The sequence below is a fragment of the Podarcis filfolensis genome (assembly GCF_964270895.1).
Source record: "Podarcis filfolensis genome assembly, chromosome: 2".
Lineage (NCBI taxonomy): Eukaryota > Metazoa > Chordata > Lepidosauria > Squamata > Lacertidae > Podarcis > Podarcis filfolensis.
Window position 1 is genome coordinate 62514052 of NC_139605.1, and position 16965 is coordinate 62531016.

Below are 16965 nucleotides of genomic sequence, written 5' to 3' on the forward strand. Positions count from 1 at the left end.
ACATTCCAGCGTTAGAACAAAAAAATTTTTTTTCTTCCAGTAGCACCTTAAAGACCAACTAAGTTAGGTTAGCACTTAGACCAGCGTTAGGTTAGCACTTGGACCGACAGGGTCCAGATCCTTGCTCAGCCGTGAAACTTACTGGGTGGGGGGGGCCACTAGGTGGCGCATCGGAAGATGGCTGACAATAACATCTCTCCGACCCACACGAGGTAATTTGGAGGCTATGATGGGGGTAATTAGCCTCCTTAACCCCCCCAGGATTATGGGGGGGACGGCCCTTGCCTGCTGTGCCCTATACCACCCCCGAATTTGTGGGGGTGGGGACACTAGGCACAAAGCCCTCCTGTGGGATTCCGGCACTCCTGGACGCCGTCCCTGATTCGCGCCGCTAGTTGCAAGCATCTTCAAAAGAAACAATTTGGACGAGATAAATTGCACATGCTTCAAGGAAAAAGGGGAGTAAAGACTGCTGACAGAAGAGATCTCTGATAAGAAGACAAGAATAAAATATGAGAAGATACGTCAAGATACGGTATGACTGAGGGGGGAGGGGGGGAAAACCTGCCTTCCTTTTCCTTATGTGATTTAACAAGAATCCCCTCCCCTAATGAGTCAGAAACTAAGGACTTAAGCTGTGGATTTAAGGCTGTGTGGAGATAAACTTTCGAACCAAAGCAATGTTTCAAGATGAAGCTGGAAAGCTAAGAGTTTTGGAATGACACAGTTAAAAATGCCGTCGCCATTTTGGGAGGCATTGTTGGAGCTCTTAGGTCTGGGAGGAGAAAGAGAGAAATAGAGTTGTTTACATATCGTGGATCAACTTCTCGGTGGGACTTAAGAGCGACAAATGCCAAATTTATGATGGAAAGAGCGATGTTATCTACGAAGGAGATATATGGAAACCATCTGGACTTAGTGGAGGAACGGGAAATCCACACAGGATTATTATTTTGCTTATCGGCTTAAGGAGACTAACAGAAGAGATTGTAAAGGAAAAATAGAAATTATATGAACAAGATATGATGTGGAAACACCAAGATAAGACTGGATAGAATTATGAATTTTGTTTGGACTGATTGGGACTGATTTGGACATTAACGCAGTAATAAGAAGATGATCTGAATCCCCCTTTGGATCTTGAAGTATGGGTTCCCCCAACAAAATTTAAAAATCTGGCTTTGTAATTTGGAATTTATGTGATGTGATTTAATTTGATGTGATTGGCCAGTTAATAAAAATTATTAAAATAAAAAAAAAGAAACTTACTGGGTGGCCTCAGCCTAACTTACCTCGCAGGGTTGCAGCGAGGATGAAAGTGGATGGAAGAGAACCAACCAAGTATGTCACCTTGAGCTTCTTGGAATAAGGTGGCATATATAAATGACATACATGTGGTGCATTGCTTGACCACGCCACATACATAATTCCCACCTGAAAAAAAAGTACCCCAGAATTTATAATATTACCTCCCATTTTTTCGCTGTGAGTCAAGGTGGATTTGTGACATTTTGAAACACCAAATCATGTTTTAAAAGGAAACTGAGACACAAGCATGCAGAGAGCAGAATGTCAGATTTGGACAGCGGAGATCGAATGCCCAGCTATGAGGTTCGCTCTGGGACCTACCACCCACAGCGGTTGGTGAGGATAGTTAAATCATTATGTAATCTATTGTCAACAGGTATCTATCTTCTTGTCCATTCCCCACCTTTTTTCACTTTGAATTCCTTTCGACACTGAATGCAAGTTTGCATTTAATTCTACATTTTGTAATTCCGCAGAAGTTCTATTTATTTCGATAAATTACACAGTTACAAATCTTTGTTTGCCCAATCATCAGCAGAAAGGTTAAAACGATAGGCTACTCCTATTATAGCTGTCATGTGGACATAAACACTATAAAGAGATGACCTGTCCTCCACCCCACGGCCTCTGTAAAACTACATACTATGTGAAATCAGTTCATTTGATTGCAAACCATGCTTCATGTTTCTTTAAAAATACTCCCAGTGTAACTCTATCCTTGACTACTCACATAAGTCAATTTAGTTCAATAGAGCTTATTTCTAGGTAAGTGATAAAGAGTTGCTGCTTTAACAGCATTAGAAGAACACTTTGCACATGATGAAATGCATTCTGGTCTGTGAAAGTTTTATGTCACAATAAATGTGTTAGTTATACCCAATTTATTGTCACATAAGCAGTCACACTTCAAAAAGAGCCACTGAACTCTTTATTATTTTAACATCTTATGGTGATATTAAGTAGCTCATTCTTGTGCAACACCTATTTTTCACAGAAAATCACATACCGGTAGTTCTTTCTACCCACAATCCTACCCTGGCCTACAGGGTAGATCCATCATTCTCACATACTCTTGCCTTAATTAAGAACCTATAAATAACACCCAGTGGTTTCATACTTGCACTCACTAAAATGGATTAGAGTATAAACACAAGAATTGAAAGGTGGGAATCTACCTTTTTACCACTCTGATTATGAATAAAACAATATGATTACAGACAGTATTAAAGAGTACCTAATCTGTGTTAAGTGATCTTGACTATGTGCAGATGCCTATGTATGCACTCACCACACACACATATGTACAGAATCTCCACAAAAACAAAGCATATCTCAGATCCAGTGGAACTCTCATATATAGGTGTAACCCATCCTTGCAAAACATCGAATTCTTCCATACAATCATACAAAATTATCTTTTCATTCTTCTTTGCCTTCTAAACCATCACATAAAGCAAATCCATCACCCAGTTTAGTAGTTCCATATTATTTGTCAACAGATCAGTCCAAACCCAAATGAGTGATCTGACAGTTTCTCATTTAAAGAAGAGATGGTGGTCATCAAGACTGTGGCTGATGTCACTTATGATTTTTCGCATGCTACCTGGGCTATGGTCTGAATCCATGTAGCAGAGCCAGAGTGCTGAAGCTAAACAGCTTTGGGGCTGGACTAGAGGCTGCCTAGAAGTTACGTAAACAGGTTTGAGTTCTATTGAAGAAATGTTTAAGAAAAGTAGAATTTAATCCATCCGTCCGTATTAAACCCACCCTTAAATCACATCTCGCCCCCAGTCACTTGCTAGTACATCAGATCCAGTAAAGAGATATTTCTGCTTGCTTAACTAGGTTCTAAGTTTTTCTTGGCATTTGCTCACACAAATTAGATAATGTCGGGCGATTCTTCTCATCTGCCTCAGGACACCAAAAGAGCTGGTTTGCCATTCCCAATAACCACCTCCAGCAAGGATCTGAAAAGGACTTGCAAACATTCAGGATCAGAACTGAAACAGTGAAACCTTATTGCACAGGAAGTGCAGTAGCTTCATGGTAGCAGCTTCCAAAATTATAGATCTATAAAATAAATAAAGGAGCATCTCAGTTTAAAGTATCATAAGCCTGGCTGATTCCCAGTAATGGAGCAAGAAAAAGGGGAATAGAATTATTAAAACTTAAGTCCATGCCCATGTCCTATAATGATCCAAAATTTGATTAGACACCATGTGGAATATTGATTTTTCCAGACAAATACAGGAGTGCATCTTTGAGGCTGTTGCTTAAGCAGAGCCACTTCGCATCTTATGTGAAACAATTGTTTATATTTTAAAAGGTATATGTAACAGAAAATTGGAACATGGACACTTTTTTGTCAGTGTACACAGACTGCAATTCAAGATAAACTTACTAGAAGTGAGTGTTATTGAACATAGTGGAACATTCTTATAATACTGCATTGCTAGCAAGTATATACTAAAAACAAAGTGTGATGTACCCCACAAACAAGAGAGCTCATAAGCACAGCAGCTCCTTGATTAATTAACACAAGCCCCTGCAAATGACAAAGCAAGAAGATTGCCCACTCCCTTGCTAGTTTAATAATAAATGGGTAACTAACACATCCAAATACGTATATTAACCCCTTCCCCACAATCAGTCCTTTTTCAAAGCGTCTACCAAAATAAAACAAAAATTATTTCCAGGTTACCAAAATATTTGCAATCAAAATATTTGCAATCGACATATTGCAATTTCCAGGTTACCAAACTATTTGCAATCAACATAGATTGCTTTATCCATCAGAGTTGTCTATCAGCATAATATTTACCTGCAGAGGCTGTCAGTAATCTAGACTGAGAAAATGTCAGTTTACTACAGGCTTACTAGATGAGAGAAAAATTAACTTGTGACTCAGTGCTAGAATCTGAGTGAAGTGTTTGACAATGATACTGAAAAAGGCGACAGTTAAAGGTAGCTATTTGAAAGTTCTAGCCATCCATTTTATAGCAAACACATACATACACAGCCATCAGCCCAAACCATAAACTACATGTTATTAATGTTACATATTATCTTCATCCCATCTTATGTTCTTAGAAATCCTCCATTGCACCCACTCCTTAGACCTATAACCTTTATAATTTTGGCTATAACGTTTACAGAAAAAAGAAATCATACTTCCAGGTAAATCTCTTTAGTCATAGTCAATGTGATTAACATATAGTATGGATCATACACACACTAGCTAAGATCCACATTTAAGCGCCTTAACTCTGTGCTGAGTTGTGACCATTGTCTTGGATATATGAAGCAAACTCGTACTGAGGCCATTTGTCCATCTACCCCAGGATTGCCTACTCTGACCGGCAGAGGCTCCCACTACCTGCCACTTCTTTTGGCCAGGGATGCTAGGGATCGAACCTGGCACCTTTTGCAAGCAAAGCACCAAGTTATAGACTCTCTCACCAATCACACCTCACTGACGGACAAATCTACATGTACAGTATGAAGGTTACGCATGCCAACCGCATATACTTTGCAGGTTTAACTGCTAAGTGTAGAGTCTGAAATGGCCCTGGGTTTGCAGCCAGCCTCTCAAGCACCCTTTCGTGTTAAAATGCCGCTTGACCACAAACTCTTGTGTCTACAAGTTGATGGGCGAAAGATAATGAAGAGTAAACCTTATAAAGTTGACAGCTCAGTCCTACTAACCAGCAACGGAAACTCGTGTGGGGCTTGCTGAGCGAAAAAAAAAGGAAAGGCAGAGAAACAGCAGAAGTTGGTCTCCTGCGTGACCTAAGCGAGCCCTCTCCCCAAGAGCAAGGAGGAGGAAGAAACGGAGACGGTTCCTTACCGTTGCCGCTGTTGGTGGGGACGGGGCGCCTCATCCACTCATAAGGCGTGCGCCTTTGCGCATTTGGCGAGAGCTGGGGCAGCGAGCTGCTCATAGGCGGAGGCAGCAGTCCAGAGCCCGGTGGCTGAATTGGATTGAAATCAGGGGGGCTGTATCCGAGCTGCCCCGGGTTGGCGACAGAAGAAGGGGCTCCTGCCCCATAGGAATGCCAGTCCTCTTTGGTGGGCGTGTAGGGAGAGCCCCAGGCGCCCGCGGGTTGCCCATGGTGAGGATCGCTGTTAATCCCTGGCACGTGGTGGTAGCTGGCAAACTCCGAGTACTGAGGGGGCACCGGCACGTAATTCTGAGGGCTGAGGTTCAGGCTGGGGTGCCTGACCGGGTTGGGGTACATGTTGGTGGCGTCCTTATCCAACAGGTATCCCACATACATCATCCCCAAGTGGCCCTGCGCGCATAATGTGTGCGCCCTGTGCCACAGCCGCCTCTTCCCAGGCCTGCCCTTGCCGATCACTCGCAGCTTCTTCCTGATTAGCTGCTCACCTGAACTTCTTGGTCAGTGGTGTGGTTTGGTTTTTTTTTCTTTTCCTCCCTTCACTTCCCCACTTTGCAAAGGCACCTCCCTGAGGAAAGGCTTTTTATTGGGCCAAGCTCCCGGAGCATTTGCATTGAAAGGCAGGTTTGCATTTCAAAGTGCAGGAATCAAAGGGAAGCCACTGGGTACAAATTACTCAGCAGATAGAAATGACGGGGTGGGGGAGAGGAAAGGCCCCGACAGAGGAGGTTATGCTTAGATGGTAAGGAAGGCCTGAGAAGTTCCCAGAGAATACAAAGAAATCCAGGCACAAAAGGGGTCATCAGGTAAAGGGCCCAGGAAGAAAACGAGGAGGGGGGAAGGGAGAGGTGGTATTTCCGTGGGTTTTCCCAGGCAGTGGGCAGGTAGTCGGTATCATTTAGTTACAAGACCGGCAACCTGGCATCTCCACCACTTGGAGCACCTGATTAAAAAGAGACTGAGAAAAAATGGAAAGGGTCCCTAAGGGGTTTTTGTCTGTTCGTTTTGCATTTTAGTTTCTTAAGGTCAGCTCTGTGGAAGCAATGGTGTTTATCATGTGAGAAAAGCATAGCTTTCCGTGCAAAAAATGGACACCAATTCCACTTTTTAAATCCTTCTGAGACCCCGAAAGCACATAGCCACGCTGGAGTGGTCTTTCTAATAATCCCATCCCAACCATTTTAGATTGTACATAGGCTGCCAGACGTCTGAGAATGCATTAACGGGACATCGCAGAAACCTGGGCCTAATATTTTCCTGGAGATGTTGGGTGGGGGAAGCTTTACCTTTATAAATATTAACGTAATAATCGGGTGAGTCTACGTTTTCTTGAAAGGTTCCGTTTTCACAGCTTCCTGCTTCAAATGAGCGTAACACGCACGCAGATTTCTCCACTTTGAAGAACACATTATTATTATTATTATTATTATTATTATTATTAAAATATTTAAGTAGAATCAACTGCATCCATTCAGGAAGAAGATTTTAATAAGAAAAAAAAAAACACCGGTCTTTTAAAATCACCACCACCACCATCATCATTGGACAACCGTTTTTCCTGGTTGTCGGAAGCGTCCAAAGAATGACAGGCAGCAGCGCTGAGCGTGTTAGAAGACGTCGTGCTCTTCCAGTGGATCTCTCCAATAAACACATCGATGAATATTAAGAAAGGCAGCTGTTAATAATTCGAAACGCTAATCCTCATTGCACTACACCTTTGAAAGAAGCTGTTTTTTTCATTAAAATTTTCGAAAAACAGAGAAATCAAGTAGGGAAGCTGGAGGAGGAAGGAAGAAAGAAAGCAAGAGCTCATTTATCTTCGGGGGACGCTCCTCTCTGATGCGAGGTCGTAATACTACTAATTGGCAGGAACGCTTTCCAAAACTAGCTTTTATGTTTACATGTCTGTTCTAAATATTTGCTGCCCGCTCTTCACTCAGCAGTCGATTTAGGACATTTATTACATTTTATTACATTTCCATTATAGTTCTCTTCCGCCCTTCCTCCCGCAGCGTCCCAGCGCAGCGAACAAAACATAATCAAAACTATCTTTAGAGTCATTAAAAAGGTTTAAAACTACATCTCTAGTGTGCCTCTCTCTAATATAATATAATTTATTTATTCATTACATTTGTATTCTATCTTTTCTCTCGGGGCACACATAGTTCTCTTCCTCCCCATTTTACCCCGCCCCAACAACAGCCCTGCGAGGTAGGCTAGGCTTAGAGACAGTGGCTTAAAGGCTTAGTTACAACCCCGTAACAACGGTCTCAGTACGTGCTCAGTACGTGTTTACACTATCTCTTCTTCGGTATTTTTTGGAGTTACAAAACAAAACACCTACTGATATTGACTCTGGTAGCTAAATCTCCTTCCCTGACAGGGCAAGAAACACGGAACATGGCTTCCTGGAACGATCGTGAATCTTTTGGCCAGTTTGGCATAGATCAAATTTTTAAAAGAGCCGCTTGCTACAATAAGAAATGCCAACGCGGCTCATTCAAAGGAGAGGGGCTTGCTGATGATACCAATAAGATAATGTGGGCAATGAAACCCATAGGATCTCCGTGTAAGGTGATTTACTGCGCCGAGATTTCAAACCCCTCTTCCTGCAGATCCTGAATTCAGGAAGGCTGGAACCTGCTGCTGGGAACCACCCTCGGATTTCCATCCCCAAAAGCCTCGTGAGTGTCAGGGCTTGCCCTCTCCAAACTGCCCCCCCCCCCGCCAGCCGTGCCTTTTATCCTTTTGAAGGCAACTCACACCTACACGTTGCTAGAAGCCCAGCCGTTGTCCCACAAGCAGAGGTACTCCTCCTTCCTTGGGGAGAAGAGGAGCGCCCCTAACAAAAGGCGCATGCAAGGGAGGGTGGTCGTGCTCCGCGGCAGGGATTTCTCCTGCTCCCACTTCCTTATTTTACTTGGAAGAAGAGACAAATTCAAAAGCCCAGAAAAGAAAAAAAGGCCCAGGCTGCAATCCTACTGGAGAAAGTCTCACTGATTTTAGAGGGTTGTACTGAAAGCTGAGTACTATCTGCCTGCTTGAGTTTGTCCAGCGGTCTCATCACCCTAAGCAGGGCTCTGAAAAGGTTTCCAGTTTAATTTGAACAAAGACTAAGAAATTTATTACAATATAATATTTTGTGAACTGGAGTCTATTTATCAGATGCAGGAAATGTGGATAGGTGAAATGTTATCCTGAGACACATTTGGGGAGTGAGGAGGTTGTAAACTGTTAAATACACCACCAATGTGTGCTTATACCTGCAACTCAGGATAAGATTTCTTGCATCTGATGGAGTGAAAGGTGGTCTTCAAAATATTATGCTATAATAAATTTGTTAGCCACAAAACCCTTTGGTATTTCTGTTGAAGCAGAGTAGTGGGCTACCCCTCTGAAGATTAATGAGTCTCCAGCTAGTTGTTGCACTCCTAGGAGTAGCTCAGCCCCATGAGATTAATAGTATTTGTGCTCCTAATTCAAATTAATCTGTCTCATAAACAATAAACACTTAAGTAGTGCACAAAATCTACTTAGGGAAGTGCCTATCTCTCTGTGTGTGTTGAGGCCGGAGAAATGGTAAAGAACGTAATGGTTTTTGCTACACTATGACGTTTTCTCTATTTGTACATAGCCTTCCCAGTTGTACACACACCGTGGCAAAGTGGTCAATTGATTAAGAGACCTGTCTATTACAGGTGTCATTTGGATCTCCTCTGAAAGCACTTCTTTCAGGTTTGGCTCACAGTTTAACAGATACAGAAAAATCTGAAAAAGCAAACCTAGGTCAGAAGTGCTTGTTTGCCTTCTGTACAATAGAGATACTTCTATTGAAATGGGGATTGTTTTAAAACCCCATGTTTTAATTAAAGTTTTTCAGTACCTCTGTTTAGATAGTTTATATACTCTAAAAAAGGAAGACCGTCAGTGCAGTTATGGGACTGCCACCTTCCGCATATGCCTTGGGGCCTGCTCGGTGGTACTGCCCCAGAGGGTTTGAGTTGTATCTTATAATTTAAGTGGTTTTATTTATCTTCTACTAGAAAGGGCAGCTTTTATTGTTTCTGTTGTTTAATTTTAACTATTGTAATTTATATTTAATATTGTAATTTATTCTGTAAAAATAAGAGAACAAATGTTAATGGGTGGCTTATACAAATTTAGTAATTAGATATTATAAAGGAACATTGTGAAATAATACAAGGCAATTTCCACAGTGTTTTCTAATCCAGAATTTCCCTTTCAATTATTTTGAGAGTGTGTTAAACACATTCAGTGGTACCTCAGGTTAAGTACTTAATTCGTTCCGGAGGTCTGTTCTTAACCTGAAACTGTTCTTAACCTGAAGCACCACTTTAGCTAATGGGGCCTCCTGCTGCCGCCGCGCCGCCAGAGCATGATTTCTGTTCTCATCCTGAAGCAAAGTTCTTAACCTAGGTACTATTTCTGGGTTAGCGGAGTCTGTAACCTGAAGCATATGTAACCCGAAGCGTATGTAACCCGAGGTACCACTGTACTTTAACTCTTTGCTTTAAAACAACTGAACTCTCTGGGTAGGATTCCAATATTTGACTAAGCTGTGCAAAATGATTATAATTGCCAAGTGATAGAAAACTATACAGTGTACCCTAAGATTTTAGCATGATCTCTGCAGAAAACAATAAATAAATGCCTTTTCTAAAAATCTTAGCTAGAGCTTGGTTTTAAAAGGGAGGATATAATAGAATCATAGAATTGTAGAGTTGGAAGGTACCTCAAGGGTCATCAAGTACAACTACCTAAAATCTAGAAGGAAATTTAAAGCTAATTTAAAAGTCAAGCTTTTGCGTTTTTAAAAGTGACTGTCATATTTTGAGGTGCTTGGTGATTTCAGAGCCTTCCTTGTAATGAACAGGGTTAGGAATCGCACAGTAACTTAATTAAAAGTCTAATTAAATTCATATTCTCCCATTTTGTTTCTTTTTAAATGTCAGTTGTACTTATCTTGCAGGTCAAAAGAAAAAAAGATTATGAAAGTGTTGTAAATATAGGCATTAATCTGTTAAAATGAAATAATTTTTCCCATGATGAGCAATTTGCTACAAAATCTTTCACAACTCGTGGATGACCTAACATTACAGGTAGCCAGGGATAACTGTGGGAAATGCAGGTGAATGAGGGAGTTACAAAATGATACAACACTAGATAACATAGTCTTTAAAAGAGTGTCGCATTCTGAAGACTTTTTCGTTGTTGCTATTGAAGGGACAATACGTTGCATTTATAAAACAAAAAAGATTACAACAGAAGCTTCTCTGCATTGGGTAAAATGGACTTCTATATTACGTGCAATGACACGTCGTCATGAGCAAAGTTGATCCAAGTATTTTTAGTGTTTGCTGTTCTGGATTTACTGAGAGAGGAGAGATATTGGGCGAGCGGTGGAAAGCTCATTGAGAATGACAGCTGCAGCAAAAAGGCAAGCCCAATTCTGGGATAAATTCAGAAAGGGATTGGCAATAAAATGGCAGGTTTATAGAGATTTTGGAGCAACTTCCTTATTAGTGAAGGCTAAAGTGATCTGAAGCTTTTTAGTTTAGGGCAGCAAAGGAACACTATAGCCCTCCATTGCTGGACTACAGCTCCCATCATTCCTAACCATAGACTCTGCTGGCTGGGGCTGATGGGCATTAGAGTGCAGCAACATATAGGCAGGCAGAAGCTCCCCATCCCTGGTTTGAAGCAAGGATTTATTTATAAAGCTATGTAAAATGATGAATAACTTAACAATTTCCCACACAAGTTTGCTTTATACTGATACAATAACTTGGATTCGACTGACATTAAGTTCAGGACCAACAAAAGGTAGCACTTGTTCACGTGATGCATGTCTTAGGAAATTGACTACAAAATGTGGTATTGGCTGCTAGCTTTAAAATGGGTAAGAAAATTCCCAGAGGAGATGTCTTATCAACAACTTTTAACTCTGACAGCTAAGTGATACTTCCACAAATAGGGGCAATATAGCTCTGAGTCAGCATCCAGGCATTGATGAGAGGAGGGGACATTTCACCTAGGGTTAGAGGTCCACAGTGGCTGCAAGGTGATTACTGTCAGGGGTGGGTGGAAATCAGGTTAAAATGTTGAGGATTATCACAGTTAAGACGTTTATATCCCTATTTCCCCTTAGGGTATCCAGAACTTATGAAATCTGTCAAAGCCAATCAGAAGCAGGGTTAGACGAGAACAACCAAAGTTATAAACCATGATCTGCCAGCACACGGCCTTGGTCTTGTAGTCTGAGAGAAAGAGGGAAGTGTGTTGCCCTCTGTGATATGCTCTCTCAAGAACTGCAAGTCCTACTTAACAACGTCCAGTGATATAATATAGCCATGTTAGTCTGTTGCAACAAAAACCACAAAGAGTCTTGTGGCACCTTATAGGTTAATACAAAAGTGGATTTCAAGTGGATTTCTTTGGATCATATGGATGGATAATAAGAATAAGTAGAAATATTCTGAATCTAACGTTTTGATAGTTTAATAAACATATGAGATCAGTATAGGCAGACAACGTGTCCTGATAAATCATATGTACGTACAGTAATATATGGAGAAGAGTTCAATTTTGGACCCGTCTTAGGAGATTTTGAAATATGGAAAATAAGCCTATATTAAAATGATAAACTATGTTACACTGCATTAAAGTGATGATAAAATGAAGATTTGGGAATGTGCTAGAACTTCTGGTGTCTGGGAATACTTGAGGAAAAGAGCAAATAAGCTGCTCACTTTGTGCAAGTTATCAAGACCACTGTGTTGAGCTGATGATATATTGGCAAACAGCAGCAGTGAAATCATGTAACCTATGAAGTATAGTTAGCAAGAAATGTTGGAAATGTCAAAAGGAAGATAGAGTTCATTTTCATACGTGGTGGACTTATCTGGAAACAAGAGAATACCTGGGCAAAGGTAAGGGATAACATAATGTTAACAACATGTAGCAAGTGGGAAATAAATTTTCCATTATTAAGTAATGCAAGAGATTTGCCTGTTTTGTGCACATTGTAGTAACGGCTATAATTTGTTATGCCAAAATGGGGGGGACGACAGCAATCCTTACTATTGAAGACCATGAAGGCAAAGTACATGACTGTGTAGCTATGTCAAAACTAACCATCAAGGAAGGAAGGAAGGAAGGAAGGGGAAATCATTCATTAAATAGAGCACGTAATGTTCACAAATGTGAAGTATTTTTTGGCTCTATTTAAATGATTTGATCAAGGTGAAGATTAAGTTCTCCCCCCTGCCCCCAATCAACTTTAAATGTGACTAGCAAAAAAAGTCCTAGACTTATTTGTCTACAATTTGGCAGGGTTCTTTCCCAAGGGCATATCTCTTAAGTCTGCTACTTTCAGACCAATTGTCCTCCAAGCACTAGGGAATATTAAGTGGTCCTTTTTTTTTACCCACCCAAAAACTATAAACAGTGACCCTTGTGGGGAAACCACTGCAGCCATCCTTCTGAAATTTAGCAGGCTTTAAACCCTCGGAAGGGATCACCTTGTCTGCAAATTTAATCCAGTCCCCAAAAACACATTTTTAGATGTTTATTTAAAAATAATAATTAAAAAGGACTCAGCACAATAGCTCCTGGTCCTTATTATTGCCTGTAATTTAACAGGCTTTATCCATTCTTCAGGAACTAATGTGCCTGCAAATTTCATCCACTTCTGTCAGAACAAAACAGAAGTTATAAATATGTTTAAACTTCAAACTAGTGAATGGGGGAACAAAATGGACTCAGATGAGCCTTGACCCAAAATGACCAACATATGCACACACACACTATAATGAATATATATTATTTTTGGTCGCTTTTCTGCCCAAGGGTCTTCAAAGTGTTAATAGGTTAAAAACACATACATGTAGAGATCAAAACAATTTAATAAGATAATTATAATGCAGACTAGAATTCTGTGATTTACTATTTAATTTGTAGCAACTTATTCTCCATGTATCTAGTAACTTAACAGAATGGAAACTTTTCATGTGTCTGGAAACTCCTTTTCTTTTCTTTATCTCCTCCTCCTCCTCCTCCTTTTTCAAGACTGTATAAGCGGCTTTTGTTTTCCTTGCAGCAGGGTGAAAGGTCCAGCCTGAGGTTGTGGGGAAATACAAGTGGAAGATAAAGGAACGGCTTTATCTTTCAGCATAACAACTGGGACTGGCAGTGCACAAAATAGGATGGGGACAGAAATATATTTTTGAATGAGAGTCCTGCATGGTCACATGATCTCCACAACCTGGTGTTGTGCAGAGTACGACACTGGCCTGACCCAAGCTTTAAAAATGGCAACCCTAGTACAGCTTAGCAGCTCCCACTTTTAGGGTTTCACTTTCTAAACCCTCAGGCGCAAAGCAAGTGTTTTTCATATGTGCACAACAAAGCCATTCTCACTTGATGGATCCACACAGCTAGCCCTAACCATAACATCTTACTGGGCAGATACATAATAAGCGATTACTGTGCCATGACCAGGCTGCCCAGGTATTAGGCTGAGTAAAACAATGGGAACTGGTGGAGCACAGTGGCTGAAATCAGAACTACAGTTATGTGTACAGTGGTACCTTGGTTTATGAACTTCATCCATTCCGGAAGTCCATTCTTAAACTGAAACTGTTCTTAAACCGAGGTGCGCTTTCCCTAATGAGGCCTCCCGCCGCCGATGCCCTTCCACCATTCGGATTCTGTTCTTAGACCGAGGTAAAGTTCACAAACTGGGACACTACTTCCGGTTTTGTGAAGTTCATAAACCAAATTGTTTGTAAACAGGGCTGTTCTCAAACTGAGGTACCACTGTAGCCTTTTCCTCTGCCCGCCATCTTCATCTAAAGTAACTGCAAGTAGCCTCAGACTGATGAGGTGGTGAGTTAATGATTCCACAGCTGCTTTTCATTCTGAGAGATGAAACATTGGGAAGAAGGGCACCTTGGAAAAAAAGGCAACAGAGTTCAGCAGAGAAATGGATAGAAAAGAAGGGGTGTAACACTCCCTTTCTCTTCCACCCCCCCAAGCTCCGCTCATTCTGAATCCACCTGTAGCTGCATCACCTGATAATAAATCTTTAAAAGGTATTAGAGCAAAGAGCCATAGAAAAGTCAGCTGTAAGAGTGTGAGAATCCAAAGTTCCAGCCTCACTGCAGCTACGGTTAGGGGCAAACCATCATTTTCTATAGCTTCCCTTCTGCATCTGCAGTATATAGATAATACTGTGCAGATCAACCGTACAGGTTTATTTTAAAGATTGCTGAGAGATAATACATTATTTAGAGCAAGCCAAATGTCCTAAATAAAATAATTATAATTATTACTGATATTAATACTATTCTTCTCTTTCCATTTTTAAACACCTGCTGAAAACATTTCTGTTCTGTCAGGCTTATGCAGGCAATTAAAAAAATAAGATCTTCCCCTCATAGTTAGGTGATTTTAACAGTTTTATATGGTTTTTATTTATGTTTTTTCTGTACGGTTCCTGAAAACTGCTCTGATATTGTTTAATGAACAGCACTATTTAAGTATTTTTATAAATAAGACAAACTACTGTATTAACTTTTTTTATGTAGTCTCCTGACAGATGTTGTCGTTGCTGCTGCTATTAATACTGCTACCACCAGCACTGTGTAAAGGAAAGAGGAATAGCAGACTTCTGCCAGCCATACCCACCTCCATCAAAAAGAAAAGTTTGCAAGCTAGATGAACCTGATTCAAACCAAGCTTTTGTACAGAGCTAGTTTGTTCTGTGAAAGGTGTTAGATGCAGCAAAATGTTTCTTCAGTTTTTGCAGTTTGCAGTAGAAATGAGGCTCCCCAGCTTGTAGCATGTTCAGCATCAGGTAGTCTGCAGTTCTGCTTTTGGGTATTGAACTACCAAAGCAAGAAGAACTACATGGATCTCCATTAAAAAATGGAGTGGAAGGCAATAGAAAGAAAAAGAAAAAAAATCATTTGATTCCACTCTGGACACGGCCCAGTCTACATTCAGGCTAGCTGCTATCAGCCTGCAAAGCTCTTCAACCAGTGCCTTCCAGATGTTAGCCAGCCTGACAAATGATCAGGGATGATGACACCTCTATTCCAAAATAAAAAATAAAAATGAAGGGCACCAGCTAAAGAAGGCTGTGTGCAGCAGAAGATGCGCTATATGTCTTCTGTTTTGTTTATGATACTTTTAGCGCTTGCTCTAGCAAAAAGCCAAAGATTAAAGTGGCTCATTAAAGACTAGCAATTGGATTCCATGGGCCAGAGCCCATTTCATTACAGTGTTCAGGTATCTATACACAGAAGAAAAAGGAGAAGTGAGACTTAAAGACCATTCAGTGTGGAATGTGGTTGTGTCACACTACTATGCAGAGTGCAAATGATAATGAGATCTGATCAAAGGAGTGAAAGATGCAATCACAGGTGTGGCTCATTCCCACCTGGTGATGAAATAATATAGCAAGGTGGTTAGTGCACCATAGCAAGGGACTGTTATTTTATGGGAAACTAGCAGAGTATTAGGGCTTTTGCTTGATTGTAAAACAAACAAACAAAAAACAACAACCCCAAACTACTTCATTAGGGGCATGAAGTGTCATAGAGGGGCTGAGGAAACTGCAAGCTGTGGGCTCAAATGGCAATGGAAAACAAAAAATACAGATAATGAAATTAAAGATTAAGTGTACACAAAATAATCATAGTGGTATAGGAAACCATTGTCTCTATTCATGCCCAAATGCACGTAATCTAAGTTTCTTGATGAGTTCTAATTCAGCAGTTTCATGCTGGAGTCTCTGTTTAGAATTCCTTATTTCCTCCAGTGAACAAGCCACTCCCTTCACCCACGCCTAGCTTGGCAATGGGGATTTGCTACCCCACATGCATTTCAGCATGTACAGTGCTCTCCTAGCTGCATAACAAATATGGAGAGCAAATTCTATTTTTAGAGCAAATTTTATTTTTAGTTACCACAGCTGGATCACAGATACCCTTACAAGGAGTAGTCAGTTTGAATGACAGGGAAAACAAATTGGCCAATAGAGTCAACAGATACTGCCACACCCTCTAGCCACACCTATAGCTGGAACATCCAAGGCGGAAAGCTGCAAGATACCATGTGCAAATGATGACAGGAATTTGCCTGTGTGTCAAAGGGGCACAGTGCGCATTCCAATCCTTATATTCATCTCAAACTAGAAAACCCTTTGTTCAACGAAATATTTCTTTTTCCCAGAGCACAGACCAGTGGGAAAAGTCAGAGAGGATGCAATATCATCAAACACAAACATAATTTCTTCCTATCTTTGTGTAACACTGTGTTGCCTTTCTGTTTACGTGGGGAGGAGCAGAAAGACAACCTTTTGTTTTGTTTTGTTTTGTTTTGTTTTATATTATTAGTTAGGAGAATGGACTCTACAAATCATTGGCGGGTGATCTATTTTACTCTTCTCTTCTTAGAACGAAACAAAACAAATCATCCGAAAGTTGAAACATAGCCCTGCTTATATAGAATAAATCCAAATGAAACATGCATTTATTCTTTTGAAAATGAAGAAAATGGAGGGGGGGGTTACATGTAAACTCCAGATTGCAAGCTGCTATCTCTGAAGTAAACCTGCTAATTTGAGCAGGACTGATCTTGAGTAGGACTGATCCCCACCAGTTTGGGGCCAGAATATATCCCTACCATTCTTAAAGGCCAGTTGGAATTATTACGGCCACCTATTCTAATTCCA

The 16965-nt window shown here is 40.7% G+C and overlaps 1 protein-coding gene across 1 annotated transcript in view; it reads right to left on the bottom strand.

Moving 5' to 3' along the window:
• The window catches only part of CDX1 (caudal type homeobox 1), a 31488-nt gene extending 25755 nt beyond the window's left edge, over positions 1-5733 (bottom strand). The window contains exon 1 of the mRNA XM_083594717.1: positions 5156-5733. Within this exon, the coding sequence (XP_083450843.1) occupies positions 5156-5588 (433 nt within the window). The 5' untranslated portion in view covers positions 5589-5733. The remainder of the gene's footprint in view (positions 1-5155) is intronic.
• Between the last annotated feature and the right edge of the window lie 11232 nt (positions 5734-16965).